We start from the raw sequence: 27,699 nt of genomic DNA, 5'->3' as shown, positions 1-27,699 counted from the left end.
TACCGCACGCAGCTTCACTGAGCCTCACGCTGTCCTCTATCACAGTAGGTCACTGTGAGGACCGAGGAAGAGACATCGGAAACTCCTCATTCTTCTGTCTGTGAAGATCCAGATAATGGCTGTCTGTAGTCGGACAGCGCTCATTTGGTCACTCCTGCGAGGCCCTGGAGCGAGTTTGGCTCCGGCTCTTAGGAGAGCCACCAGCACGGCTGTGTGTGGAGGAAGAGCGGACTCTGCCCAGTTTACAGCCTGGAGAGAAAGACGCACATGGGTAACTGGCCCTGCACTGAACCTCCACACCTCCACACTTACCTGGACATCACAGCGGAGATCCTTGTGCTCAGAGGTGAGTTTGAGGTCATGTGCAGGTCTGTGATGTTTAGTTAGATGCGCAGTCCACGTCTAATGACTCAATTTTACACTGGAAGGACTTTGGTGGTAATAGGCCCTGGTTTCATTAGTGTCATTTGTGTATTATTATTGTTATTGTTATTATTGTGTTTTTTATTTGCTAATTAAAACCTGGTAACATCAGCCACTAAATAAAAAAACATGTTGGTCGATCAGTCCTGGTGATCTATCACCTTTAGGATTTTCATATGGCTTCTGGGTATTAGAGACAGGTTTGATGGATCTGAATGCTCCTCTGTCCAAAGTAATGGATCTCCAGGACCAGGACTGAGTACCGTTAATCTGCAGGTTCTTTCATTAGAAACTGCTGCCGGGTGCTCAGTCCTAGTCCTGTTGACTGCACTCCCTGAAGCCCTTCAAGGGCTTTTAAATATTGGAGCCATGTGCGGGGTCTGAATGCACCACTGTCCAGGGTAATACATCTCCAGGATTATTTAAAAAGTAGATATATAATTTTATTTTATTTTACATGTATTTTTATTATTATTATTATTATTGTTGTTGTTGTTGTTGTTGTTTATTTTTGTTTATTAAAAATAATATTTTATTGCTGACAATAGCTTAGTCCCAAATGGTGTCCTCACTCCCCAACCTAAGGATCCCCCTCAAAGTCCTCACTTTTGAGCAGTCTTCAGACCTATAGGGTAAGAAAACTGCAGGGCACTTTGTTTAAATAGCATGCAAGCCTAGCATGCACTGCACCTGGGAGATCGGTTTTATTATTTATTCTAAATTATTTTTGTAAAATTTATTTTAAATGCGAATTTACTTTTCTACAGTTGTACAGTTCGCATTTTAGACATCATAACCTCTTAAATGTATTGTTAAAAAATGCATTTATACCTGGATCTAAATATCTTGCGCTCCACTATGATGGCCAGCTGGCTGTAAACAAATCCCTCCACTCTGATTGGTCCTCATCTTTATCTCGAGACATTTTGGGTAAGAGGCCGTAAGTGCACATGGAGGGTGCTTGCGTAAGCACCCTTTAGAACACCACAATGAGAGAGACCCTGCAGCCTTGGGCCCCGGCAATTGGTACATGGCTAATGTGGAGACGGTAGCCACGGTTTTGCACACATCCTGTATCGTGCCTCAACACCGGGACTCAATATGTACACTTGACAAGTTTGAGACCCAGATACCTAGCTTTAGGTTCCCTAACCTTTTTTGAGTTATAGCCTGAAAGCTGGCCAAGTCAAACCAGTCAGCGTCTTAAGTACTTGTATCAGAACTTTGGAGGATCCGTTATGACCCCCAGCATCAAGTGTTAATAGAACGTTTATTGATTGTGTCCTAGGCACCAGAAAAGCACGAGTACCCATCTCTAACGGACTATTGTGCCGACGCTAATAAGGATCTCTTTGTTATCCGCGTCAAGGGTCTGCCATATTCCTGTACTGCCGACGACCTGTTGAATTTTTTTTCTGGTACGTGAGCTGCCAGTCTTGGGCCTCGTAATGTCTTAGTCTTCTCTAATGTCTTCTTTCCATGTGCTGATTCAGTAATGATGAGACTGTGTTCATGCAGATTGTCAAATTCGTGGTGGTGTAAGTGGAATCCATTTAATGCAGAACAAATATGGACAGTCAAATGGTGAGGCCTTCATTGAGCTGCAGCATGAGAGGGACATTGGTAAAGCCTTGGAGAAAGACAGGCAGTACCTTGGACCTCGCTACATAGAAGGTTAGTCAGTCACATTTTACTTTTTTTTATTTTTATTTGATGAGTCTGCGCATATCACACAGTAACTAGTGTCACCTATTCCCTGTGACCCTGATTAGATGTGTTTGTGCACTGCTGGATAAAGGAAAAACGCTGACTTACAGTTGGCCTACCGTTCGCATCCACGGATCACATCTGTCAACCCTCATCAGATACTCAATACAGATCTGTAAATGTCATTGATATCAATCCAGCGTCCTTCACAAAGTGCTCAACACAGTCTAGTTTATCCTCAGTGACCAAATCCATCACCAGCCAACGGTTGCTAATTGGTAACTACAAGCTTCCAGTCATTGTAAGCTTCATTGGCTGTGTAGCTCCAGTGCAAAACCAAAGGACCTAGCCTCATGGTCATGGTATGGGCTTTTGGACTGGTCCAGTGGACTGAGGCGCTCAGATTCGAATCCTGGGTCATGCTGGTTGCCATCAGCAGCCGGAGTCCAAGAGCGCACACTTGGCCTTTCTCTCTCAGGGGTGGGTCGGTGGCCCTTCATCCCCACATCACTCCCAGTGTGAAGTTGGTCAGACGTCGTATCGGCGCTTTCCTCCGAGCAACCTAGCAATGCTAGGCTGCTGCTAGTCCTAACCCTCCAAGTGTTGGGAGCACTTCTAGTGATGGCGGATTGGGTATTTGGCCTTCCAAATTGGGTAATGTTAGAATTAAAAAATAATATAATAATAATAATAATAAATTGTCTGATGTTTTGGTTGCAGTGTATGAAATAACAAATAACGATGCAGATGCCATACTGAAGGGCACAGAAGACAAATGTGAAGATGGTGTGGTCAAACTCGTAGGTCTTCCATTTAACTGCACAGAAGAGGATGTTAGACAGTTCTTCTCAGGTAAGACTTCCAGTCTTTCAAACCAACCACTCTTTATTATATGATTCATTCTACATCAGCTGATGTTTTCAGGGCTGGACATTGCGGAGGGTGGAGTTACGTTTGCTGCGAACAGAAAAGGCCGAAGCTTAGGCATGGCATTTGTACAGTTTACCACCCCGGAGATGGCAGATCAAGCTCTGAAGAGGGACAGAGAGCTCATTGGACACAGGTCAGGCGGTTACCTGGTCTTCAGCGGACTCTGCTGTGATGTTTGGGGGTTGTTTTTGAGGCAGAAAAGATGCTGTGGTACTATGTTAACAGTATATAACATGATGTAATTGGGGTGGGGAAGGGGATTGACAAGGACAATAGCCCCCTCTTGTGGGACAGCAGAAACCATTGGAAGCAGATCACTGTGCTCTGCTGTAGACTAATGGCTTAGCAATGTCCTTCTATTCAGTTCCACAATCCTCAGTACTGTGATTATTCTAAAAGCAGTCTTTCTGTAAGTGCAGGTACATCGAGGTGTTCCCCAGCAAGAAGAGCGCGATTTGGGTCCAACACAACAGTAGGGACGGAGAGGCTACAGGTACGGGGTTTGACACAGTAATATTTCAACTCTCGTTATAACTATGCCAGGGTGCATAGTTGCCCATTTTAGGGCAGCATTAAATGCTAAACAGTGTAGAGTGTGTTTATTTATAGTAATTATTATTGGTGTAATTGCCTTGACATCTGGACAGTAATGAAATTCCAGGTATTCTGAGCTCCTCTGCTGCTTCGTCCACCACTGGGCACACAAGTTAAAGGATTAATTTTATTTCTTCCTTTCTTGTATGGTTTCCTACTGTGGGTGGGTAATATGATGTTGTTTTACCGAAATTGTGATGAATTTTTAAGAACACAGATCAGCTGCACATTTAATCAAATCCAGTGTAATTAGTGCTGTTTAATCAGATGAACCTCATACCTCACTCTACTCAGCATGGGAGAATATTTGATTAGCGTTTTTTAAGGATCTGCTGCTTCTGGTATCAGAAATATTGTCTTTACATATCGTAATACATTTTTAACACATCACCCACCCACAGGAACTACAGGGCAAATGCAGTACCGTTAGTCGGCAGTCATCCAATCCTGTTGCACAGCTAAAAGCAGTACTAGCAGCCACGCTAAAATCAGATTTTTGTTTTATATATTTTTCTACAAAGATTTGATAGACAATAGCAATTCATGCAGTGTCAGAAACCACATAACCACATGGTATTTGACCATAGTTTTTTTTTTATTTTTTTACCATCACTGGTATGTGGGTGTGATGGGGGGGCTGGTTGGTTAAGCAAGGCTGGTAAAGTGCATCAAATCTGCCTGCTGCCATTGCTTCGGTAGAAGACAGGCAAAAAGACCTGACCTGACTTGTCGTAAGACATCTGAATTAATCCAGCGTCCTTCACAAAGTGCTCAACACAGTCTAGTTTATCCTCAGTGACCAAATCCATCACCAGCCAACGGTTGCTAATTGGTAACTACAAGCTTCCAGTCATTGTAAGCTTCATTGGCTGTGTAGCTCCAGTGCAAAACCAAAGGACCTAGCCTCATGGTCATGGTATGGGCTTTTGGACTGGTCCAGTGGACTGAGGCGCTCAGATTCGAATCCTGGGTCATGCTGCTTGCCATCAGCTGCTGGAGTCCAAGAGCGCACACTTGGCCTTTCTCTCTCAGGGGTGGGTCGGTGGCCCTTCATCCCCACATCACTCCCAGTGTGAAGTTGGTCAGACGTCGTATCGGCGCTTTCCTCCGAGCAAACCTAGCAATGCTAGGCTGCTGCTAGTCCTAACCCTCCAAGTGTTGGGAGCACTTCTAGTGATGGCGGATTGGGTATTTGGCCTTCCAAATTGGGTAATGTTAGAATTAAAAAATAATATAATAATAATAATAAATTGTCTGATGTTTTGGTTGCAGTGTATAAAATGACAAATAACGATGCAGATGCCAAACTGAAGGGCACAGAAGACAAATGTGAAGATGGTGTGGTCAAACTCGTAGGTCTTCCATTTAACTGCACAGAAGAGGATGTTAGACAGTTCTTCTCAGGTAAGACCTCCAGTCTTTCAAACCAACCACTCTTTATTATATGATTCATTCTACATCAGCTGATGTTTTCAGGGCTGGACATTGCGGAGGGTGGAGTTACGTTTGCTGCGAACAGAAGAGGCCGAAGCTTAGGCATGGCATTTGTACAGTTTACCACCCCGGATATGGCAGATCAAGCTCTGAAGAGGGACAGAGAGCTCATTGGACACAGGTCAGGCGGTTACCTGGTCTTCAGCGGACTCTGCTGTGATGTTTGGGGGTTGTTTTTGAGGCAGAAAAGATGCTGTGGTACTATGTTAATAGTATATAACATGATGTAATTGGGGTGGGGAAGGGGATTGACAAGGACAATAGCCCCCCCCTTGTGGGACAGCAGAAACCATTGGAAGCAGACCACCGTGCTCTGCTGTAGACTAATGGCTTAGCAATGTCCTTCTATTCAGTTCTAAAAGCAGTCTTTCTGTAAGTGCAGGTACATCAAGGTGTTCCCCAGCAAGAAGAGTGCGATTTGGGCCCAACACGGCCGTAGGGATAGAGTGTCTACAGGTACTGAATTAGACACAGTAATTTTTGAACTCAGGTTATGATATTGGATAATAATGCAAATGTATTTCAATCCTTATCTCCCCCTTTCAGCAAACAGTCTACCAACACACTTTGTACACATGAGAGGGATACCATTTCAAGCCACCGCAGAAGACATAGTAGATGTAAGACTTACTATTGTAAAGCTTGTGTTTAGAATATTTTGCCATTTTTACTGCATGCAGCCTCTGACTTACTCCATTTCATCTTCACTGCACCAGTCCCCCTCATAATGTTTAATTTCCTATTTAATGTGCAGTCATAACTGTACTGTAGTTATTACTGTAATAAGTTATTACTGTATATTTTTTTTTACTACAAATGCACTGTTTTAATCAGCATGTCATTTCATGAGACCAAGTAGTTACTAAAGGTGCCATAGAATGCATTTATTGATGAATCAGTCATTTTATTGTGTAAATAGTCAGTGTGTTGTGGTGAAAACGCCTACATCCCTTAAACATGCCTTAAATGCCTTCTTAAATGCACACACTGCTTTCCACACCTGTTGGCTGTGCTCCTCCATGGAGCACTTTTCGCAACTGGGCTTTTCTGCTTTTCCTGGCTGTCAGTTGTGCTCACCCGAAGGGAGTGGAGTGGGTGTATGTAAATATTGGAGGTCTAAACAAACGGGGGTTCACAGTTTGCCATTTCCATTATCTCATTATAACTATGCCAGGGTGCATAGTTGCCCATTTTAGGGCAGCATTAAATGCTAAACAGTGTAGTGTGTGTTTATTTATTTATAGTAATTATTATTGGTTTAATTGCCTTGACATTTGGACAATAATGAAATTCCAGGTCTTCTGAGCTCCTCTGCTGCTTCGTCCACCACTGGGCACACAAGTTAAATGATTAATTTTATTTCTTCCTTTCTTGTATGGTTTCCTACTGTGGGTGGGTAATATGATGTTATTTTACCAAAATTGTGATGAATTTTTAAGAACACAGATCAGCTGCACGTTTAATCAAATCCAGTGTAATTAGTGCTGTTTAATCAGATGAACCTCATACCTCACTCTACTCAGCATGGGAGAATATTTGATTAGCGGTTTTTAAGGATCTGCTGCTTCTGGTATCAGGAATATTGTATTTACATATCAAAATACACTAACACCCACTCGTTTCCTACTGATTGTTTTTTCAAACCTGTGAAACTGCACAGTATTAGCAGTAGAATTATTCTAATAGTTTGATTGTGTGTGTGTGTGTACAGTTTATGTATTGTCATCTACTTTAGCAGTAATGTAATACTTTTGGTTTGTCTCAGTTTTTCTACCCTATTAGGGTTTTCAAGATTCTGATAGAGTTCGGTTCTCGTGGCCAACCCCTGGGCCTTGCCGATGTTTACTTTACATCACACTGTGATGCAGTGTCAGCAATGGTCAACGACAAAAGATATTTTGGTAAGTTCTATCTGGCAGTATAAAAGACTCAGTTGTGACTCATGTCTACTTTATGACTATGTGCTCAACTCAACTAGTGCTGCGCAATAGGTCCTAGTTTGAACTCAATTGAAGTTTTTTTTGTTTGTTTTTTTATTCAATCTAGCCAACAGACGTGTCGAGTTGTTCCTAAATGCAGAAGAGTGAGCCGAGGGGCACTGAAAGTAAGTTGTTTCTTTTTTTTGTTGTTTTTTTATTTACTATTTTATTTTATTAATTACAGATCTACCCATGTAATTACCCCAACCAACACTTTGTTTTTCCCTTTTGCAGGTGGGTCCCTGTCAAAATGTACAAAGCATCTACATTATGCATTTAAATGTGCTGAAAAGCTGTCATTAAAACTGCTCACTTGGAGTACATTCCTTATGTGGTTACCAGTCCTCTTTTTTTGCAGGACAGATGTTCACAACAGCAGCTCCATTACAATAAAAATCTGCACCGATTGTGCTATAAAATATTTCTGCCAAAGAACTAAAATATATAGTGAATCTTTATTGATACGCTGCCCCCCCCAGTCCATTAAAGTTTAGTAAACCAGTATTACATTCTTTCAACATAAGTCAGTAAAACAGAAGGCTAAGCTTCCAAAGCTTGATAAGCTTGTAGAGATGATTCAGCAAAAATGATTCCTGTAAAACTTCCAATAAACAAACCAACAACTGTAATGTGCTTAGAAAAATGGCATGTAAAGTAATGCTTTTGGTTCAATAAAATATCTGTTCATCAAGTAACCGAATAAGGCAGCTCCAGACTGTTAAAACATGGGGCTCACTGGCATCGTTTTAATACGTTCAAATAGCAAATTATGTCTAAAACTCAGTTTAAAAAAAAAAAAAAGTTCTTAAATATTGTCTTGCCCTGGACAGCAGTCACGTAGCAACTGTTCATTATGCTGTCTGCAAATAATTATAACCTCTCTATGAATCAGATACACATGATTTCATACATAGTTCAAGTAGTACAAGTCCACTCGGTGGACAACGTCACTCGTCTCGCACGTGCTGCTGAATTCGACTGAAGTCACACAAACTTAAAGCACTTAAAACTAGCACTCCAAGTTCAACAAGCATAAAAAAAGCCACTTGCGTTGCTGGTTAAAGGTTCAAAACATGATATCGAAGTCAGGGGTCCTGACTTATTATATCCTTTACTGCCATAAGCATCCGTGTGCACGCCCCTCAGGAGGGAGTTGAGGCATACTGCTGCAGTAAGGTGGAGTAGCAGGTGTTACACACGTGTTCCGGGTTGATGGAGGAGGGCAGCGGAAGTTTGTTGGTGATGCAGCTTTCACAGAACACTTCTCTGCAGTTCTTACACTGGTGCTGAAACAACAGAGCAAGACACGTATACTTGTAAGCATTTCAGTGCAGAAGTAGCATTCTTGGCACTCCTTTGTTTACTAGTTCTTAGATCTGCTAGTTCTACAGGTGGAATAAACAGAGGAATAATACATCGAATTCATACAAAATTAATACACACAAGTCACTGGATCTGAATCCAGTAACACACCTTTGGAATGTGGTGGAACAGGAGATTGTGCTCCTGAACAAAACATCTTGTGGAATCCAGGTCACAAAGAATGGAAGTGGTTTTGAGAGCAAAAGGAGGCCCTACCCGGAATTAGTCCTTAATAATGTATGATTTCACGCCATTTTATCATTTAATCACATTGAAGGCTTATAGCCTTATTACTTTAAACAAAGCACTAGAATCAACATCTAATTGGTCCATGACAAATTTTAAATTGGGATGTTGCAGTCATCGCCACCAATACAGCTAATGCCAGGTTGCCAGTAACACTACACAACTTTCAGAATCGTCAGATCGTTGTACTTGTCGCACTTCACAACATTGTCTTTTAATCAGGAATGTTTTAGTGGTTGTGGTTTACACACAATACAATGTCACAAATTACAAGATCTTTCATCAGGAGGAACCTGCAATGAGTCTGTCTGCTTTCACCCCTACCCCACCCCACCCCCAAACCTGCTAGATATGTCGGGGGCTTGCGAGGCATGGATCGGTGAGCTCTTGGATTGTGCTTTTCAGCAGTTCACATGTAGCTTGCCCCCAGCAAATGCTGCCTCAGACCTGCGGCTTTTGTCTACAATCTGCAAAAACAGTTGGCAACTTGAATATTGGGGCTTAAATTGTGTAAAGTGAACGTGGCATAAAAATGGCCAATTCTAGATTATGGGATCACTTTTAACACACATCATGCCAAACGAGCCAGTGAAATTTAAAATCTGTAGTAGATACAAATTCTTTGGGGGGGATTTAAATCAGATTTAAAATCAGATTTTCACTTTAAAAAGTTGGGGTCTTGGTCAACAAGTTACATATGATCCTCTTTAGGACCTCAGACAAAGGTTGCCATTCCATACCTTAGGCCTCATTAGAGATTCCGGACATTCACACATTTGGCAGATGGTGGGCTCTGGCTCTTTGCAAGGGTGGTCCTATTGAAAAGAAAATAATAAATATGTAAATAATAATGTAAATAATCCATTATTTAGTATAGTGATATTCTGATAGTTGTTATTATCATTAAATCTATTAGATTTCAGACTGGTCCGGTACATTTTAAGTTTAATTCATTCAGACAAAAGGGGATTTTACCTCACCAACATACCTACAAAAAATGGTTTATGTCTTTTATATGCTAATAAATAAAATACAACATACTTGTTCATCTTCATGTGAACATGACCTAGGAAAAGTAAGACATACAGTGTATTAATTTTACTCATCATTCAAGGACTGACTTAGTCATTAAAATGTATTGTTCTGTGTTTTTGAAGGAAAAAAAACAAGCAAGTGTGACTTACAGACTTGAGCTCAGACTCGTTTTCTCCTCCAGCACATTCCGAAGTAGGTCATTCTCTTTTTTGACCGTTTCCAGTTCCTACATGAAGAAAAATATGATCCAAAAAAACAAAATCCTTAACGTTGTCTAATGTCTTAATAATAAAATAATACATCTGTAAAAATACAGAATGATCAGTAAAAGCCAGTCTAAAACCAATGTCTTACTTTTCTGATATCCTCCACTTGCTGCCTCACGTCTCTCTGAGGAGGGGTTTTCCCCAAAAGAGCATCAGAATGCTGTCCTCCTCGCCGCTCTCTCTCCTTCCTCAGCTCCTGCTCCAAACTGGTCCTGTCCACCCACATACACACACACTTAAGGTGTCTAAATTTGACTTAACAATGCGCAGCAAGCACAAGATGAATACAGGGGACCATGTACTACAGTGCATTGTGAGACTTCAGGAGTGTAAAGGTGGGCAATAAGACCGTATTTAACATCAGGATGTGTTAACAGGGTGTATGGGTACACTCAGCCCATGATTTGATTTGATTTAGTGATATTGGGCTCACTGTTGTTGCAAAATTGTTTAAGTGATGGCACTGTAGAACCGCTTTTGGCTTCATAAAGAACCATGTTTGTAACAGAGATGTGTAATTGTGAAGAACCTCTAAAAGGTTCTTCACACTCACACGTCTACATGATCTGTAAAAGAACCAAAAGTAGGTTTTCCGTGAGGACCTTTATTGGAGCATCTTTATTGTTTAAGGGTGTGGGAGGTAGGGGATATACGGCCGTGCTGTATATTGCTCTGAAAAGGTATGTAATCCTATGTACCTAGTTTTAGCACAGTGTAGCTCATGAAATGTTTGTCTGTTTGTTGAAACTGACATTAGCTGTGTCCCAATTCAGGGGCTGCATTCTAACGCTCCCACATGCCTGAAGGGATATCCTTGTGCTGGAACACTGCATACCTCTGCTTTTGTAACTGCTCAACCTCTTGCTGTAGACTCTCAATCTTGTCACCAAACTCTTGCTTGAAGAGCCTGTTGGCCTCTTCCGCCAGGTCCTTCTGCTTCTCTGCCTGCTTAGATCTGGAGTTGAGCCAGATGAACTTAATGTGGTAAAAATGAAAAACTAAAAAGCCATGACAGGGAGGAGAATCGCAATTATGTCAAATAAAACAAACAATGAATAACTGAGAGCTGAGAAGTTAAAAAAAAAAATAAATAAAATAATAATAATAATCTGGAGGTAGAGGGATGGAATATGGCCAGTGCAGAAGCAACACGGATGGGTGCTAAAGAAAGCAAAGACGCCCAAGTGTTCACGTTTTTGTTTTATTATGCTACTGTACTACAGTTTACATCTATTGTTAAAGTCCACATACACTTTTCGCCACTCTTTTGCAATTTAGAGGATAACCTTGTCCAGCCAAACCTTCAAAGAACTTGTTTGGGGGCTAAAACAAAACTGTGGCTTTCACATTTGGCGTCGACTATTTCCTCAGGCTTCGCTGCAGCCAGTTCAGACTTTTATTTAATTTCAAATGCGCTTTAATGCAATTCAGGCACATGATCCTTCATCAAACACAAAGCTACAACCAGAACCTCCTGAGTACAGGCTTTCAGTTTAGAGTCAATTGCATAATTTAACCATTTAGGGAGTCCATGTAAAAGCACATTACCACACAGGATATTCTTGAACTTATGTCTGTGCTTATTCGGGTCCATTTGTCTTGGGACACTTGGTAAATCTTTACAGAAAAAACTCTGAAGTATTGTTTTTGTAAAAGAACAATTATTAAATAATAAATCTTGCAGGTTGTATTGTATATTTTTGTTAAACTGGTATCACTTGTGGTATTTCTGCTTTACTATCGGTTAAACTGAGCAATGCTTTCCATGGCTAAAGGCTTCAGTTCACACACAGCAAAAGTCCTCTACATTATCTTGCCAAGTTGGTCTTTCAAAGAGTACGAAGATACATTAGAGATAAAAGTGATATGCATTGCTTTGTTACCATTGCCTACATAGAAACTGCTGGACCAAAGCTTTCCAAAATCCAACACAAAAGCCAAAAGCCAGAGCAGATCTTTAGCCACTCTTACACCTTCTGAAACGGCTGCACTTTGTATCTGGTAAAACACAAAGACGGAGAGACTAGAGAGAGGAGAGCTGGTTTAGAGTAAGCTATTCAAAGTAGAGGCAAAAAACAGTAGTCCATATGAGAAAGGAACTGTGACAGATCTCAAACCCAATAGAAAAGAAATACCCTAGTTGTTGTCTATAATATGCAAATTTAGGATCTGTACTGGTGAACCTATTAGTCGGCATCTGCAAATGATTTATTGTTGCTTTTGCAGCAGTTTTCCTGCGGCTGAATTCAAGTTTCGTGCTTGTTTGACCACGTCTTTCTCGCTGTCCAAGGTAATGGAGAAGAGGAGAAAGGAGGATGTGGAAGGGATGCGAAATGAAAAGACAGAGCAAAATAACAAGAGACAGGCAGTAGAGAGGAGTTAATTTAGGAAATGATCATAGCACCTGCAGAGAGACAGAATAAAGGCCAATCCAGAACTTGAAAAAGCCTGAGGAGATTAGTAGTCAGCTAAAGTAGTCTGCATTGTGGCTGAACTGATTTTATAGTGGAGGTCCTCACTGTTAGATCAAAACCTCCTACCTCCAAAAGGACAACCTTACAGAAGAAAACTCTTCAAACTTTCAATGTAAAATCAATGTAAAAATAGACACAGATACCTATTCAACTATCAGAAATGGTAGCATGTGTACTTGTATTTACACAGCACTGTTACATTACACCTACCTGTTCTCCAGTTGCTTGATAGTGGCCGCCATCTGGTTCGTTTTCTCTTCCAAGCGACTGATTATTTCATGCTTCTGTTTCACGCTGGACTCTGAGCTCTGAAAACAATGCACCACACACATTTAGCCAATACCTCTATGGTGTTGTAAAAATATTAACAGGGACTGCATAGATTGTAATTACTTAAACTTGGTTACATATGTTGCATTAATCAAGCTTACCTGGGACTTGTGGGAGAGCTCATGGTTGAGTCTGCGCATATCATCAAGCTGCTGTCGGAGTTCCACCAGTGCGTCGTGTTTCTCGCAGATGTCCTTCTCCAGCATCTTCATAGACAGCTCCATCTCCTGCCTCATTCCTATCTGCACTTCCAGCTCTTTCTCCACATCCTACACATAATCACGTTGTTTTTGTCCCCTCATTAATTTCAGTACCAACTGTTCAGTTAGCAACTGTCCAAATGCAAATTCCTTACATGTCTAGCAATTACAAAGATCTAATCTAAAGTTCTAGTTGATCATCTAAAGATTGAATGATCAGTATCAATTGTAGTACAATCAGAATAAAGTACAAACTAGCTAAAGGAAAATGTACTTTTCTTTCAACAAACATATATGACGCTTATTTTAAACCCAACTGACCAGTCGGAGCTGAGTTTCCTCTTTGAGCTGTTTTCGAGTCTCTCCAAGTACTTGGCCGTCTGCAGTCCCGTCTGGCCTCGATGCCTTGAAGAAACACATAAATTCCTTAGATATAATGTTGATGTAGACAGTAGGTCAAAAAGCTTTTTAATTGTTACATTTGTGTGTGTGGACAGGGCCTAAAATCATGTCCAAACTACTAGGCCTGTCACAATACATTTTTTTTTTAGAAGATATATAATGCTAGGGTTCAGAATGTATCTTGATACTTGGGTCACAAATCATTTTTAACACTACAACGCTTATAAAGCTTATGCAGCTTTTGCAGTTAATCCATATTAAATCAGGGAGAGTGTGACTAGATTTGTTAGGATAAGGATAAGAATAGGATAAGATTCATTCTGTGTTTATTTTCCTCCAATATCCGATCCAGAATTTTTTACTTCCCAATACTGGTTCCCATCAATATACCATGCAATCTCTAGGTGTTATGTTCATTTTCAGTAGCAAACAGATTTTAATTGTGTTAAACAATTCATAACATCTCTGAGGTGTGTGCGCATGCATGTGTGTATGTGTGTGTGTGTGTGTGTGTGTGTGTGTGTGTGTGTGTATATAAAATGTGCCAAAAAACAAACACAGCACAGCAGAGTAATGGAAGTCTACCTTGCGGCTTGACTCCACAAGGTAAGAGCTTTCTTCTTTCACTCTCTCCACCTCCTCTTGTAAAGTGATGATTCTGTTGTTTGCAACTGCAAGCTGTAAGGTCAGACAAGAGATTACAGCACATGTTACGACCTCTGCACACACAGCTTTTACAAAATCTCCACAAGCAAATACCAGAACTGTGAAGACTGGATTAGAGCTAATTTTGTGTCCTCCTCCACAAACCCAGACACTAGTATTTACATATAATTTGAAAATGATATTATTACACACCTCTTCTGTTAATTTTGTGTTAGACTTCTCGAGAGCATCCACTTTGGCTTGAAGGTTGTTCACAGAAGCACTGTAAAAGGGGAAGAATGTATAAAATGAGTTTCATCTTTCCAAGTAGGCCAGAAATCAGGAACATACTACAGGAAACAGGAAGGCATTTCTGGAGAAGTGACTGGACCTTAAATGTCTGTTTAGTTCCTCAACGTAATTTTTCTGGTCAAGGATAGCGGTGATTTGTCCATCACTGAAATGGCAGAAAAGACAGCTGAGAAACGTTCAGAAGCTGAGGAATACTGGGGAGACAATCACATAAATATTGCAAGGTACATTGAATGTTAACTCACCCCTCTGTGCTCTTGCTGCTGTGACCTCCATCTTTTAGATACATGGAAAAATCTATCACCCCAACCTGCACAGATAGCACAGAACTACAGTAAACAAACCCAAGCTACAAAAAACAAGTGCAAAACACCAAATTATGGTGTATAATAATGTATATTTAATCAGAAATAATTTTCTAAAGACGAACAGAAGACAGTACCTGAGAGTCCAAGTCCTCTCCTTTCATACACAAGTTCGCATCAATGACATTCAGTCCCACCAACAGTCCAGCAATTACTGCTCCTTCTTCCTCCATCATTAAAGCATTGGGCTCATAGAACTCGCTAAAGGGACAAAGACCAAAAAGCAGAGAGTCACCACAACCTGAGGTCAGTTTCTAGGAAGAAGGAGCTTTAGCAAATAGCATCTAATCCCTTGGAAGTTAGCTGCTGATTAGAGACTACCTTAAAAGATCCTTTCTGTTGATAATGGTCTTCATGTAGTCAGAGAGCTTCTTCTGCATTAAGGCCAATCGCAGCCACGCTCTGCCTCTTCCCAACGGAGTTCTGAAAAGAACAAATGGCCCCGAATAAGAAGCAAGGAAAACCTTAGTAAGAAAGGGGGGAAAAAGGGATGTTGGGAAGAACACTTGTCTTACTTGAGCCCTGGAAGATCTTTGACACTAGCTGTGATCTCGCCAGCTTCTGGAGTTAACTTCTCCACTAGCTCCAGAGGGCCCCAAAAGGACTTGTTCTGGCCAAGGAATGTCTTCTTAGCTTTAATACATGAAGAGTTTGGACAAAAGGGGACAGCATATGAGGACACTGGATAAATGAGCCAGAAAGTGGAAACTGAAATGATACATGCTCTAAATCCTGGTGCATACTTTTTAGTCCATGTTTAAGACAGTGCTCCATCACTACAAAAAACTGCTGCAATGGGGCGTAGTCCGAGTCCAGAGTGCGGCCCAGGTTTAGCGCAGATTCGATCAGGCCCTTGATGCTCAGCTTGGCCATGTTCATCAGGTTAAGCCTTTCGATGGCGATAGGGTCCTTGGGATCTGAGGGGATATGAAAGATCACAAACCACATAAGGCAAAGACCGTCAATGACTGCTCTCTATGTTGAGAGAGATGGTCAACCGTTTTCCCCATAAACCTGATACCTGATGCCAGTCGTCTTAGGTCTTAGGCTACAATACACAACACTTGATGAACTCAGCAACACATACTTGCTGGAAACGTCATTTTCCTGTATATACCAGTCGGCTTTGCACCAAAGAGTAGAGCAGAAGCAGGCAAAAGGACCACGACCATTTTTGCTGATCTCAATACTGCCCATTGTGTTTACATGCGTGTATTTTAGCAGAGATGTTGATTTTTTTCGGTCACACTATTCTGTTCTCTTGTCTGCTCCCTGTCGGAGGCGAGGACGACATCACCATTTATTCAAGCCATACACAGACATTTGTAGGGTGTATTCCAATGCAAGAAACAGAAACTGTTTTGCATTTGCTGTAAAACAACAAGTGTTGCTGAAGGGTTTTGGGTCATCCAGAGTGCTACACCTGACCTCGTGCGGTGCTGCAGAACCGGCATGTTGGATTTTGTTGAGATATCCGTCATTTTACTTAAACTGTAAAATGGGTAAAACTAACGAGCCTCTTGGGGAAGCAGAGTAAAGGCTATTAACACCTTCTCCTTGTTTCAGCTACATTTATCATATAGATGCATGTAGTTCTATAATTCTATAAATCTGTTTCTCTGCGTACTTCATTAGCCTTCTTCCACCCTGTTCTTCAATGGTCTGTAATTCTAGAAGTACAAAGTGCTCCTACATGGTACACGGCTAATAAAATGGACAGAATGTTATGACTGATCAGTGCATAGACTTTAGGAGATGAACCATTGGCAAGACAATTTAATAATACAGAAAAGCTCAAAGTCTAGTCACTTGCCAGGAACCCCTGTAAACATCAACTCAGTTAATGCTCAAACCAAACCTAGCCATTTAGGTTTAAAGTCAAGAGGAATTCTACAATGGCTATAGTGACGACGTCTGATCTTAGCTCATCCACGAATGCTTTAATACATTCGCAATTTATTGATGTTAAATAAGTGCTTGAAAAGTGATTCGGCTCGAAAGTGTTGTCACCTTTATGTTGAAAAAACAGACCTGAAAGCAAAAAATATTGCTCCTTTACCTCTTTAAAGGTGGTGCCTGCACTGACTGAAGAAAAAAAAAAGCCAAGTAATGCTTCTGAGTCAATGCCCAATTAACCTGGGATTACAGGGCACTCAGGCACAACACAACACACAAAAAAGACTCTATTCTGTGTAGGTGTGACGGGGAGGAAAAAACAGCTCTCCAGAAATTCTTTACATACTTCTGAGCATGAAAGTGAAAAATACACAGGGTACCAATGCTAAGGCTTAATCAAGCAGTAGATATATTATAGCTTAAGAGTAAGATTTTATGGACAGTTCACAAGACAGGCTGTACTGCAATGGTTAAACATGGAAAGTGTTTTTTCTTTTTAGATAATAAATTCTAATCAACAATCACTGCAGAAACTAATCCAAGGTGTAGATTCACAAGGAAATGGAGTGAATGTGAAAAGCCTGTAAACCATGCAAGTGCCTAGAAAAAACAGCCACAGAAAACAGGTGAGGCAGACAATGAGACAGACAGACAGACAGACAGGAAAAAAGACAAAAGACAAGACAAAGGGAGCTAAGCTCATCTAGCTGGCTATGCAGCTACAATACACTATCTAGAAAGCCAGGTATCTATGACCAAGAGAGCAGCGAGAAACGGAAAGATGTGGTATGATGGTATGAGAGACGGAAAACAGGCATGACCGAGACAACCAGTGAGCATCGTCAGCGTTTGTAGTAGCCGTGCTGGTGTGCCTTTTCGGAAGGGCTGCAGCTACTGTGTGTGGAAAGGGCAGGGCTCCAAGGCCACTTAAAAACAGCTGGCATGACTGGATGGTGCCTGAGGTGGGAATGAAGGGAAAATGTGATGCCGCCATACGCACCTTTAAACTCATCAAGCATTTGCATTTGTTCCACCAATTCTGTGAAATCCTCCCATGAATCTTTGCAAAGGGCAATGGAAAAGAAAAAGAAACAACAAAACAACAAAAAACAAAACAAAAAAATTGTTTCATGTGTTTCATGCTTATCACTGGTGTAAAAAGCAATGCTCTTAATAAGGCTCTGCAGCCGAGGCATGGCCATGATGCTCTGCTTAATATCACTATAACTACACTTTAATATCAAATCCATTTAATTACCATAATCCACATACCACCGCAAACCCACATAAATGTTTTTATTTGTTGGCATTACTTACTTTACTAAAATACTTTACACTCCCACATTCGACTTTAAATTGGCAACTGATAAAAGTCCATTCCAGTCATGATTATCAACATAAAATACAGGCCAAACTTAGAGAATCTGTCCTGATTAATAGATTCAGAGGAAACAGGAAAGCAGTGAAACGAGTAATAAACCGAGCTAAGGACACTACACACATAAGGAGGAGCAATATGAGAACATATGACAATAAGAATAATAAATAAATAAATAAATAAATAAATAAAAGTTTTTCTGGGCTTATTATGGGTATCCATAGTTCCTCATATCATCACTCTTAAGCCCTTTTCGGATGGGACTAGTTTTGCATGGGGAGGTAATTTACATAGGGATAATGTAAATATTAGCAGAGTTTCATGTCTAAATGCACCATGTGAATCATTATTATGGACGGTGTGCTGCCGCGTCAGTAAAGATTTCAGCGCATTTTACCTTCTGGAAAACAAGCCGTAAAAATAACCTCAGGTTATTCATTAATCCCGTGTAAATTGACACATGGGTAAATATTTTGTGAAATGCTTATGTTTTTTGCAGCTTTTCTTCAGTATTGAGACGCTCAGAGAAGCATTTAGTTTCGTTGTGCATGGAACAGATAATCTCAGGACATTCAAGTCTGGCAAACCTCAGATCCAGAAGACAAGCCAAAGGACTCCTCAGAGGCGCGGCGCTGCTGCTTTAGGTAAGTCATTATGTAGTGCAACCTACAGCCTACATGCATGTCATGGACATGCAGCATATTTTCTACTAGAAAAATTCACCATCATTATTATTCAATGGGTTATAAGGAGGTGAAGACGCAGTGCGAAAATATTGAGTACCCACCCCTATCTTAGTTATGTTTGCTGGGATTTCTCATCATGTGCAAATAAGTCATACATTTTACAGACGTTCTGTAGTAAAATTACACTACTCCACCTCCACACGTAAAACTAATCCCACCCAAATGGGGCTTTATGCACAGAGATGAATTTATCCAGTCTAAACGACTGTTTACACTCTAAAAGGACATTTACCACTTAATACAACTACTGATATGCATGCTGTAAAGAGGAATTTGCGCATTATCCATGTTTTAGTTCATGTTTATCTTTGTTCTATGAATTATTAGATGCAGGATTTTTTGGAGCTTGCTTGTAGGCCAGGTAGGCCACCTAGTAGTCTATTGTATATTAGGGTTATTCATAAAAAGGGGCACACTTGTTGGTTAGTGACTGTCAGTCAGTATTGAGATCAATGGTGTTTTGTGGAGATTTTAGCTTAGCAAAACTAACATTGACAAGCTGCATTTTTAAATCAATACCACCACCAGTGTGTGAAAAAACTCAGTGTACCAAAAACAAAAACTGTATTTGTCTGTATTCGCATATAATTCCTCAAAGGAGCATTTAATATTCTGTTTCTATCTAGTCACCACTGTAAATAATATTCCTTTTGTACAAACCCACAAAGCAAACAGCCCTACGTCTGTTGGCGCTGCTCCACTATGTGGACTGTGTGTGAAATCTACCCATGAAAGGCTGTCCGTGGGGAACTGCTGAGTCAAATGCATTAAGACAGGCGCTACGCGCAGTCGCACAGGCCATCCATGCACATAGATGTGCACAGAAAACCATCAAATGACTTACTGACTGACCTACAGTGCACAAATGCAAGCTGACTGGTATCATGGTATCACATGTCTCTGTAGATAACCTTGGAAGGAACACTAATTGGTGAAGGCACGCATTCACAAAATGCAAATCAGCAACAGCTACCGACAGTGGGACGGCTAAGTAAAGTCAGGTGAGGCTCAGAGCTAGTCTGACAGGGTAGGGTATGAAGAAGGAAGGGGGGAAAAAAGCAGCATGCACTTCTACAGAATTAAATCACTATCTCACTATCTAAAAATAGCCTAAAGAGAGTTCTGCTTTCTGTAACTGCAGCAAAAATCCACTGCTCAGAATAACAGATGCTGCGATTTACCCTAGGCCACGTCACATCCTATGGGAATCGATCACGACGCAACACAATAATGTGCTGAGTGGCAATCTCAGCCTCGTCTCCAGGGCAACAGCACTACTGTCAGACTCTGGTTTCATGTTAACATATGGCTGTGGGGGATCTTGATTCTCCAGGGATGACCTGGTTGTACTGAAGGCAGCATCAATCACTTGTTCGAGCTCTTGCGTCAGCGGACGCTCCTTCTTACTGAGCTGCACATCAAATACACATCCACTTCTGCAGTTATATGGAGTCTGAGCCTTGTAAATTAGTTGGCTTCAACAGGTATCTAGCTAGGCTTCTAACAAATTAGATCAGAATGTCAACACCAGTGCAACCTTCTGTTGTCGATGCAAGTTTCTCTCAGAAGACGACCAAATAGCTTATTCATTACCTTAGAGGGCAAGAAATGTTCAACTGAGCTTTCCCAAAGAAAAACAGGAGTGTAAATTAATATTAGCATTAATGTTTGCATTTTGTTGCTGAACAAAACCTCCTCATTATCTCCAAGCCATTTGGGTCATATCTGTCGAGTGAAATTTTGACACAATATGGATTTGTGCTCACAGCAACATACAAAAGGTATCTAATACTCATCTTGAATAGAATAACATCCACCAGATGATTCATTAACAAAAAAGGGTAAGGTGACCTCAGGTCTTCTTTAATACATCTGATGAGCTTTCCATTTGCTACAGAATTAGTGTGTGCATTCTTTATTTGTACATCATGAAGACCATTACATCAATATTAAATTGAAGACAGTGTATGCTTAGCCATGGATAAACGGTTATATTTAGTCTTTAAATCAAAAGGATCCAGACATGAGCATCTTAAGGCACCGGACATTGATCTGTCCTCACAACAGCAGGGCAAATGTTACATGTTAGTAGTGGAAAAGGACTGAACTGGACACAAAAGAAACCAAAAGAAATGGGTGAGGGGAAAAAAACCTTACCAGGGTAAAAAATGTATCAGATCCTTTAACTGACTAATTATTCTGACTAAATTTACCCTTGACTGATTTTAGCAGCAATTGTTCCTCACAGGGCCTACGGCTGACACGCCTTAAATGACAAACAGGCACCTTCCGCTCCCAGGAGGACTGAACCTGAAAACGCCTTCACTCAAAACTCCCTTTAAACTACATTTCCAGGCAGGCCTGTGGGGCTCCTGGCAGCATGACGGTGGAGGGCTCGGGCCAGCGCGGCCCCAGCATGGAGCGCACCTACCTTCATGAGCGGGCTCGGGGTCAGGCGTGAGCGAGATGTCGTTGAGCTCGCGCAGGCACAGCCACTCGCCATCCACGGACACGCGGAAGTTGCAGAGATAGATTGTCTCCCGGGCGGCCTGCGTGATCTTGTCCGTGGTGGGGGTGGGGGCCTCGCTCTGGGGCGTCAGATCAGACATGGTGACTCAGCTGCTAGCAGAGAGACGACAACAACAACACCACCACTGCCAGCGATGGCGGCCCTCACCAAGCGCAGGGCAGAATGCCGATCAAGGGGGGGAGGGTAAAACTGAACTCCACTCGAGCTCCTGCCAGCGGTCCTCCTCACGAGCACAATGGGAAGAAAAGGCCAAAGAAAAGCGAGAGGGAAAACAATGGGTCGGACAAGGGGAGGGCAACGAAAGGCAAGTGGCAGTCACCAACAGGACTGCGACACGAGATGAAATTCTTCTCGTCAGTCCCCTCAGCTCCCTCTGCAGTGAGGACAAAATCCGCTGTGTGAATAAAGGATGCCCTGCCTTCCAGTCTGGCTTAGCAAGACCAGAGAATTGAGATGCTACAAGAGGATGAGTGGCCGAGCAACAATCACAACTGCTGTCTCGCTCTCTCTCTTCCCCTCTCCTCCTCCTACACAGCCCCCGCTCAGAATAAGCTGGATTGGCTGTGCGCAGTGCAACCAAGTGGGTGTTGACCAAGATGGCTGCTGTGATGCTGAGCAGGATTGTGGGAGTCACGTGAGCAGATGGTGCAAGCGTGGAGAGATTTATTCCCTAGAGGCCGGGCCGATGCAGGCAGGAATGTGCTCATCCCTGATCCACTTCTCTTTGCTCCAAGAGGCTGTCTGAGAGAGGAATACAGGCTCTACTAATCAAGCCTTTATTCTGGCCACTGTGAACAGGATGCAATTGCTGACGCAAGACTCATTATTCAAGGCAATTAAGACATTTACGGTGACCTATGTAACACTTATTGTATAAAACAATTCTCAACTGGAAATTCTCTAATTATAAACTCAGTTTAACCGCATTCCCCTTACTATTGTTACACATACCCATGCCTTAATATCAGCATTAGTTCTAGGAAGCACTGTTGAAAAGTCAATTAATTAAAGGTTTCTTTAAACGATGCCATGAAAGAAACATCGCATATTTTTGTTTCCATAAAACAAATTGTAAAAGAGATGTGTGTGAAAACCCTTTAATTAGCAAAAAATCTTGACATCCATGTTTCTACCAAGGCACTGCTCAAAGAATTCTTATGCAGAATTGTTATTTTTAAGGGTATAACAAAGAGATGTCCAGTTAAACGTCCATTAACTTTGTGCACCTTTTACAGATTAAGCTGACTGTCTTGCGTTGAACTGCAGAATATGTACATGAAAGTAAAACCAGCTATATTTTTTACCCACCAGACACCAGTCTCACATCCAAAAAGTCCTTATTTGTATTTAATGTCAAAATGGTGCAGCTCTAACAACCTGGCTCTGGAAAATCTCTACAAGCAAAGGTCTGGTGCTTGACGCTAAGCATTAATCATTAATTGGCAGGTAGTGGAAATGGTAAACAGCATCAGGTTTCTTGGCACAGTTGTATCAGATCCCCAACTCCTACAGTAGGATAATGATTCTAAACACACTTCAAAATCAAACATCGGAAAAGGAGTGCATGCAAGACGGTCCCAGAACCTCACCGAAATAGAAGTCTACTGCAAGGAAAGCAAAAATCCCCTGCAAACAAGAACTGAAAGACTCTTGGCTTAACCGAAAGTGTTTACAGGCTGTGATACTACTCAAATGTGGTGTTACTAAATACTGACCATGCACAGGGGCAGCAGTTTCAGGTAATGTTTACATCAATTATCAGGAGTTTCATGCAGAACAGTCTCTACAGTTTACTTAGCCAAACAAAAAACACAAGCATCAGTTCTGCAAACTGTGTGGAGCAGAAAAATACCTGAACATGCACAACATGTCAAACTACAGGCTCACCAAAACAGGACAGACGAAGGCTGGAAAAATTAAGCCTGGCCCGACGAATCTCAATTTCCACTGAAGCACAGATGGTAGGGTCAAATCACACCAACAGCATGAATCCATGCACCCAATCTGCCTTATTTCAGTAGTCCAGCATGGTGGAGGTGGTGTTAGGGTGGGGGACAGTTTTGGTTGGGCATGCTTTGGGTCAGTAATATCAGTCAGTCTTCGCTTGAATGCTACAGACTATTTGAGTATTGCTGAGAACCATATGCATCCCTTCACGGCCACAATTTACTGTCTACTTCCACAATAATGATGCACCATGTTCCTAGTCACTGGACCAGAATCCCATGGAACACATTTGGGATGTGGTAGAATGGGAGATTTGCATGACAAATAATGTCAACATGGTCCTGAAGCTCCAAGGAAAGTTTCCATCTTGCAGACTCCGTGAAGAACTGAGGCCCTACCCTGTATTAGTACAGTGCTCCTAAGAAAGTCAGTTAATGTATTGTTTGTTAAGACAGAGACAGGCTAACAGTGGAATATGCCATACCTGTGCGCTACTGTAAACACATGTGTTTACACTAAGGACCCACCATCATAATAAGTCCTCACATGTAAAGAGAACACTTTATCTAATCAACTACATGTAAGCACCACAGCATTGGCATATATCAATGTCACAGAAGTGTTTTTCATGAGTGGCAAGTGTCAACAGTAATTGGTACCTAGAGATTAGGACTAAAATATGTGCCAACTGAAAGTGGTGCATACCACGGCATCTGTCAAACTGGCCCTTCTAAGCGCAAGTGGCACGCAGGCATAAGTTGTCGGACCTTTTGTGCCAGAAACGATCTTTTAGCAGTGATCACTAAGATGCTAAGACTAACCTGAACATATGTGTAGCTGGAGACATTAGAGGATTAGGCCTATAGCATGCACACAAATGCAGTGTCATGTCCAACACCACTTCTGGTCATGCCAATGGTACTGAAACATTAATAATAACAACAGTACATATTACTACTGCTGCTGCTGCTGCTGCTTCCCAGATATTTCACGAAATACAGTGGCACATGCAAAGATCACCTAAATGTCAGATGGCAGTGCCCCTACATGTTAGTACTGCCTAAAACTGACAGTCTACATCAGTGTATCCCTATAGCCCTGAGCACTGAAAGCACATTGAGGTGCCACAGCTGAAGGGAGTGGCAGACCACATGCTCTTGTGGTCTACAGAACATCTGCCTCACCCTGACACAGATGTTTCAGCTCAGGCAGGCTTGGTTCCCAAGGTTCAAACACCATTGGCAAAACTTACTGATTTCTAGACAATGTATCTACAATCATAACTATAATATCCACCCGTGTTTTTTGCCTCTTAACTACAGTGCAAAAGGAAGCTGGGTTTCAGAGGTTTACACTAGGGCTGTGAAAATACTGGTCAGTGCCATAAACACAGAAGACAGCGAGAAAACAGTGCTGACCCCATGCACAGGAAGTGACACCTCTAGACAGTCTGTTTATACCACTGAACTAAACATAATGAGGTTTAAATCTCCCAGTGAACACCAAACAGTGACTTGACAGTGAGGAATTTTGATTCGGTTCATCGAACCGACTCTTTCGTCTATTTCATGAACTGGACACAACAATAAAAGGTTTCCTGATTCACTTGTCAAATTAACGTAATCGTCATCTTCTTAGTGGTCAATGACCTTAAATTCCTCAGATAAGTGAGTATGTGAGTCCTTTTGCTTTACTCAATAATGGAGTCACGACTCGAACATAATCAGAATCAGGAAGCCAGCTACAGACAACAGAGAGCAAACGTACACTGACGAAGTTGCTCTAAATGTGTTACAGTGTGGTACTTTACGACTTGGCTATAATTTAATCAGTACAAATCTCAAATCTAAGCAACGGACAGGCGCTAAAAGCGTGTTCGATTCACAGAACCGACTCCCTAACGAGTCAGTTTTGCACCGCTGACATTGAAACCTAACCCAGCGCTGCGCTACGCTGTGGGCAGCCAGGCTCCTTCCACGTAAACAAACAGCAGGACAGGGCGCCATAAAGACAAAACTCACTTTTCGGTTTCTTGCTCCTTTCGATGTGAAACTCATACTGCCCCGAAACAGCCGCTGGAAGATGAGGAGCTGAGCCTTTCTTCGCAAACTGTATGTTGCCAGAACTGAGAGCTTCCTTGAAGTAAATGACCGAGGTTGGGGTGAACGACTCGTCCGGGCTGCTGGCCAAGTGGCCGTTGTTGTCCTCAAAGTGCAGCGGGCCCGCTCCGGCCGGAGGCTGTACTGTTAAACTTTGGGAAACTTCGCTGAGCTGTGGGTCCGGTGGGGTTGAGTCGGGGTCCGCCATCTTCCGTTAAAACTCATGTGACTGTTTCTCTCAGCGTCGGCTGCACAGCTCTGTCTCTCGGCCTTGGAAATTTAGCTAGCTAGCTAAGTCACACGTTTAGGACATGGCGGCGATCGCTGAAACCGCGTATGGTGAGGAAAGCAGCCGTTAGCAGCTCTCTTTCTCACGGCTGTTTTCGAGCTGTCGGGCTCTCCTTCGGAAATAACGAGCAAACTTAGCAGCGCGTCACACGGCGTGACGTAGGCACGGGAGGGCGGTTTAAAGGTAGCTAGAGAGACAGAGAGAGAGAGAGAGAGAGAGAGAGACAGACAGAGAAAGAGAGAGAGAGAGAGAGAGAGAGAGAGAGACAGAGAGAGAGAGAGAAAGCGAGAGAGAGAGAGAGAGAGAGACAGAGAGAGAGAGGGAGAGAGAGAGAGAGAGAGACGGAGAGAGAGGGAGAGACAGAGAGAGAGAGACAGAGAGAGAGGGAGAGAAAGAGAGAGAGACAGAGAGAGACAGACAGAGAAAGAGAGAGAGACAGAGAGAGAGAGACAGAGAGAGAGAGGGAGAGAAAGACAGAGAGACAGAGAGAGAGAGGGAGAGAAAGCGAGAGAGAGAGAGAGAGAGAGACACAGACCTGTCCTGTCCTGTCCCGTCCTGTCCTGTCCTGTCCTCAGCTCCTGAGTCAGCACTCCTCTCAGGGGGGAGCTGCCCTGGTCTGTTTACGTCCAGATTGTTACCATACAATTTAGCCACGTGGTCAGATTATTAGATATAGGTCACCCGTGTAAACAGCAAATCACGTGTTTTTAAAAGGGGAATCACACCCATTTTAACATTTGAAATACAGGAGTCATTCTTCGAAACCAGTCTTATTCGAGTACCAAAATGCCCCCCCCCCCAAAGTTTAATTAAAGTGTTCTTGTAAACATATTACATGTGAAAATATGTATTAATCATATTAATTTAATTTTTTAAAAAAACGTAATATTTTTGTAGTACATGGTCATTTTCACACGTTCCTGTTAAACTCATATGTACTATATATATATATATATATATATATATATATATATATATATATATATAGTAACATAGACAGTGCATACAAGACACAAGTGCAACACAAACAAACAAGTGCGAACAGACAACACAACACAGTACAGACCAGAGAATAATAAATAATTGACGGTAGTGTGCAAATTGTGCAATGTGTAATAAATAGAGTCCAGTGAGGTAGTAAAGTAAAGTTATTAGTGCAATGCTTTGTGCAAAAATGCTTCCCCTTTTTTCCTGGGGTAAATGGTTGAAGAGAGAGAGAGAGAGAGAGAGGGAGAGTGTACATGTACCAGAAAGATATCAGTTCAGAAGTTGAGTTGTGTTGAGGAGTCTGATGGCTTGGGGGAAGAAGCTGTTGCAGAGTCTGGTCGTGTTGCAGAGTCTGGTCATGTTGAAATTGTGCATCCCTCAGTTTTGTCTATAAATAATGTAATGACATCAGAAAGAGGAAGTGACATCATATAAGAAAAAAGTTCAGTTCTGACTGTCTTTAATTGTTGCTTTTTTCATGTTTGATGGGTTCTGTCAAGCTCATCCCAACAACCGTCACGTTTTAGATAAACGTTTTTACACCTTTAATTAAAAAATATTTTTTAATTAGTTAGCTTGTGAGCTTGAAAACCTGCAGTCATTTTAGGTTGAAATTAACCAACCTATCACAATTTATTGTGAGTATGACTGCCATGACCCATTAAAAAAGAACAATTAAAGTATTTTATGCCCAAGGTGGAAAATATGTTGTTGTTTTTGGAGAGTATAACATTCCATAAAAATGTATTTTTTTTAGAATGGCTCACATACAGTCATGCAGAGTGGGTTGTAACAGTATAGATTATAACTGTAAGTGGGGTAGATTGTAACAGTAATAGAAGCATGCCTATATGTGTACAGGAGGCTAAAACTAAATGTTGCATTAAAAATATTGTTACTGAAACACTGAACCCCTGTAAAAATGTATTTGATAAGTCAGCTGTTCCAAAAGCTGTTACAGAAACTCTGCATGAACTTTACACCGCTGTCTATGACCGCAGTAAGTCTATGTCTGTGAATAGTTAAGTGAGTAGAAGATTAACTGGTCTTCAAACGGTATACA

General features: G+C 41.7%; 2 protein-coding genes across 7 annotated transcripts; one reads left to right on the top strand and one right to left on the bottom strand.

Annotated features, from left to right (window-relative positions):
- Window positions 1-9: 9 nt before the first annotated feature.
- Window positions 10-7,457, top strand: grsf1 (G-rich RNA sequence binding factor 1). The gene is made up of 13 exons (XM_072665205.1): window positions 10-346; window positions 1,712-1,841; window positions 1,942-2,097; window positions 2,851-2,982; window positions 3,055-3,193; window positions 3,480-3,553; window positions 4,927-5,058; window positions 5,131-5,269; window positions 5,531-5,604; window positions 5,695-5,768; window positions 6,914-7,049; window positions 7,195-7,252; window positions 7,362-7,457. The coding sequence occupies exons 1-12, from the start codon at window positions 116-118 to the stop codon at window positions 7,233-7,235; spliced, it is 1,458 nt and encodes a 485-aa protein (XP_072521306.1). The 5' UTR covers window positions 10-115; the 3' UTR covers window positions 7,236-7,252; window positions 7,362-7,457.
- Window positions 7,458-7,563: 106 nt separating this feature from the next.
- On the bottom strand, window positions 7,564-25,786 carry rufy3 (RUN and FYVE domain containing 3). 6 transcript variants are annotated; one of them, XM_072665200.1, is made up of 19 exons: window positions 21,216-21,900; window positions 17,661-17,720; window positions 15,508-15,681; window positions 15,280-15,397; window positions 15,086-15,187; window positions 14,842-14,965; window positions 14,645-14,709; window positions 14,479-14,544; window positions 14,301-14,370; window positions 14,028-14,120; window positions 13,362-13,445; window positions 12,942-13,109; window positions 12,721-12,818; window positions 10,872-10,991; window positions 10,125-10,248; window positions 9,920-9,996; window positions 9,777-9,801; window positions 9,476-9,550; window positions 7,564-8,413 (listed from the first exon to the last, which is right to left on the bottom strand). In XM_072665200.1, the coding sequence occupies exons 1-19, from the start codon at window positions 21,391-21,393 to the stop codon at window positions 8,270-8,272; spliced, it is 1,965 nt and encodes a 654-aa protein (XP_072521301.1). In that variant the 5' UTR covers window positions 21,394-21,900; the 3' UTR covers window positions 7,564-8,269. The 6 variants fall into 6 exon arrangements, with proteins under 6 accessions (XP_072521301.1, XP_072521300.1, XP_072521302.1 ...); XM_072665199.1 differs by lacking the exons at window positions 17,661-17,720; window positions 21,216-21,900 and adding an exon at window positions 25,283-25,786; XM_072665201.1 differs by lacking the exon at window positions 17,661-17,720 and having other exon boundaries at window positions 21,216-21,899.
- Between the last annotated feature and the right edge of the window lie 1,913 nt (window positions 25,787-27,699).

Source organism: Salminus brasiliensis, chromosome 20 (assembly GCF_030463535.1).
Source record: "Salminus brasiliensis chromosome 20, fSalBra1.hap2, whole genome shotgun sequence".
NCBI classification, from domain to species: Eukaryota; Metazoa; Chordata; class Actinopteri; order Characiformes; family Bryconidae; genus Salminus; species Salminus brasiliensis.
Note: the sequence above shows the minus strand (reverse complement) of the source record. Positions and strands in the feature narration are given on the sequence as shown.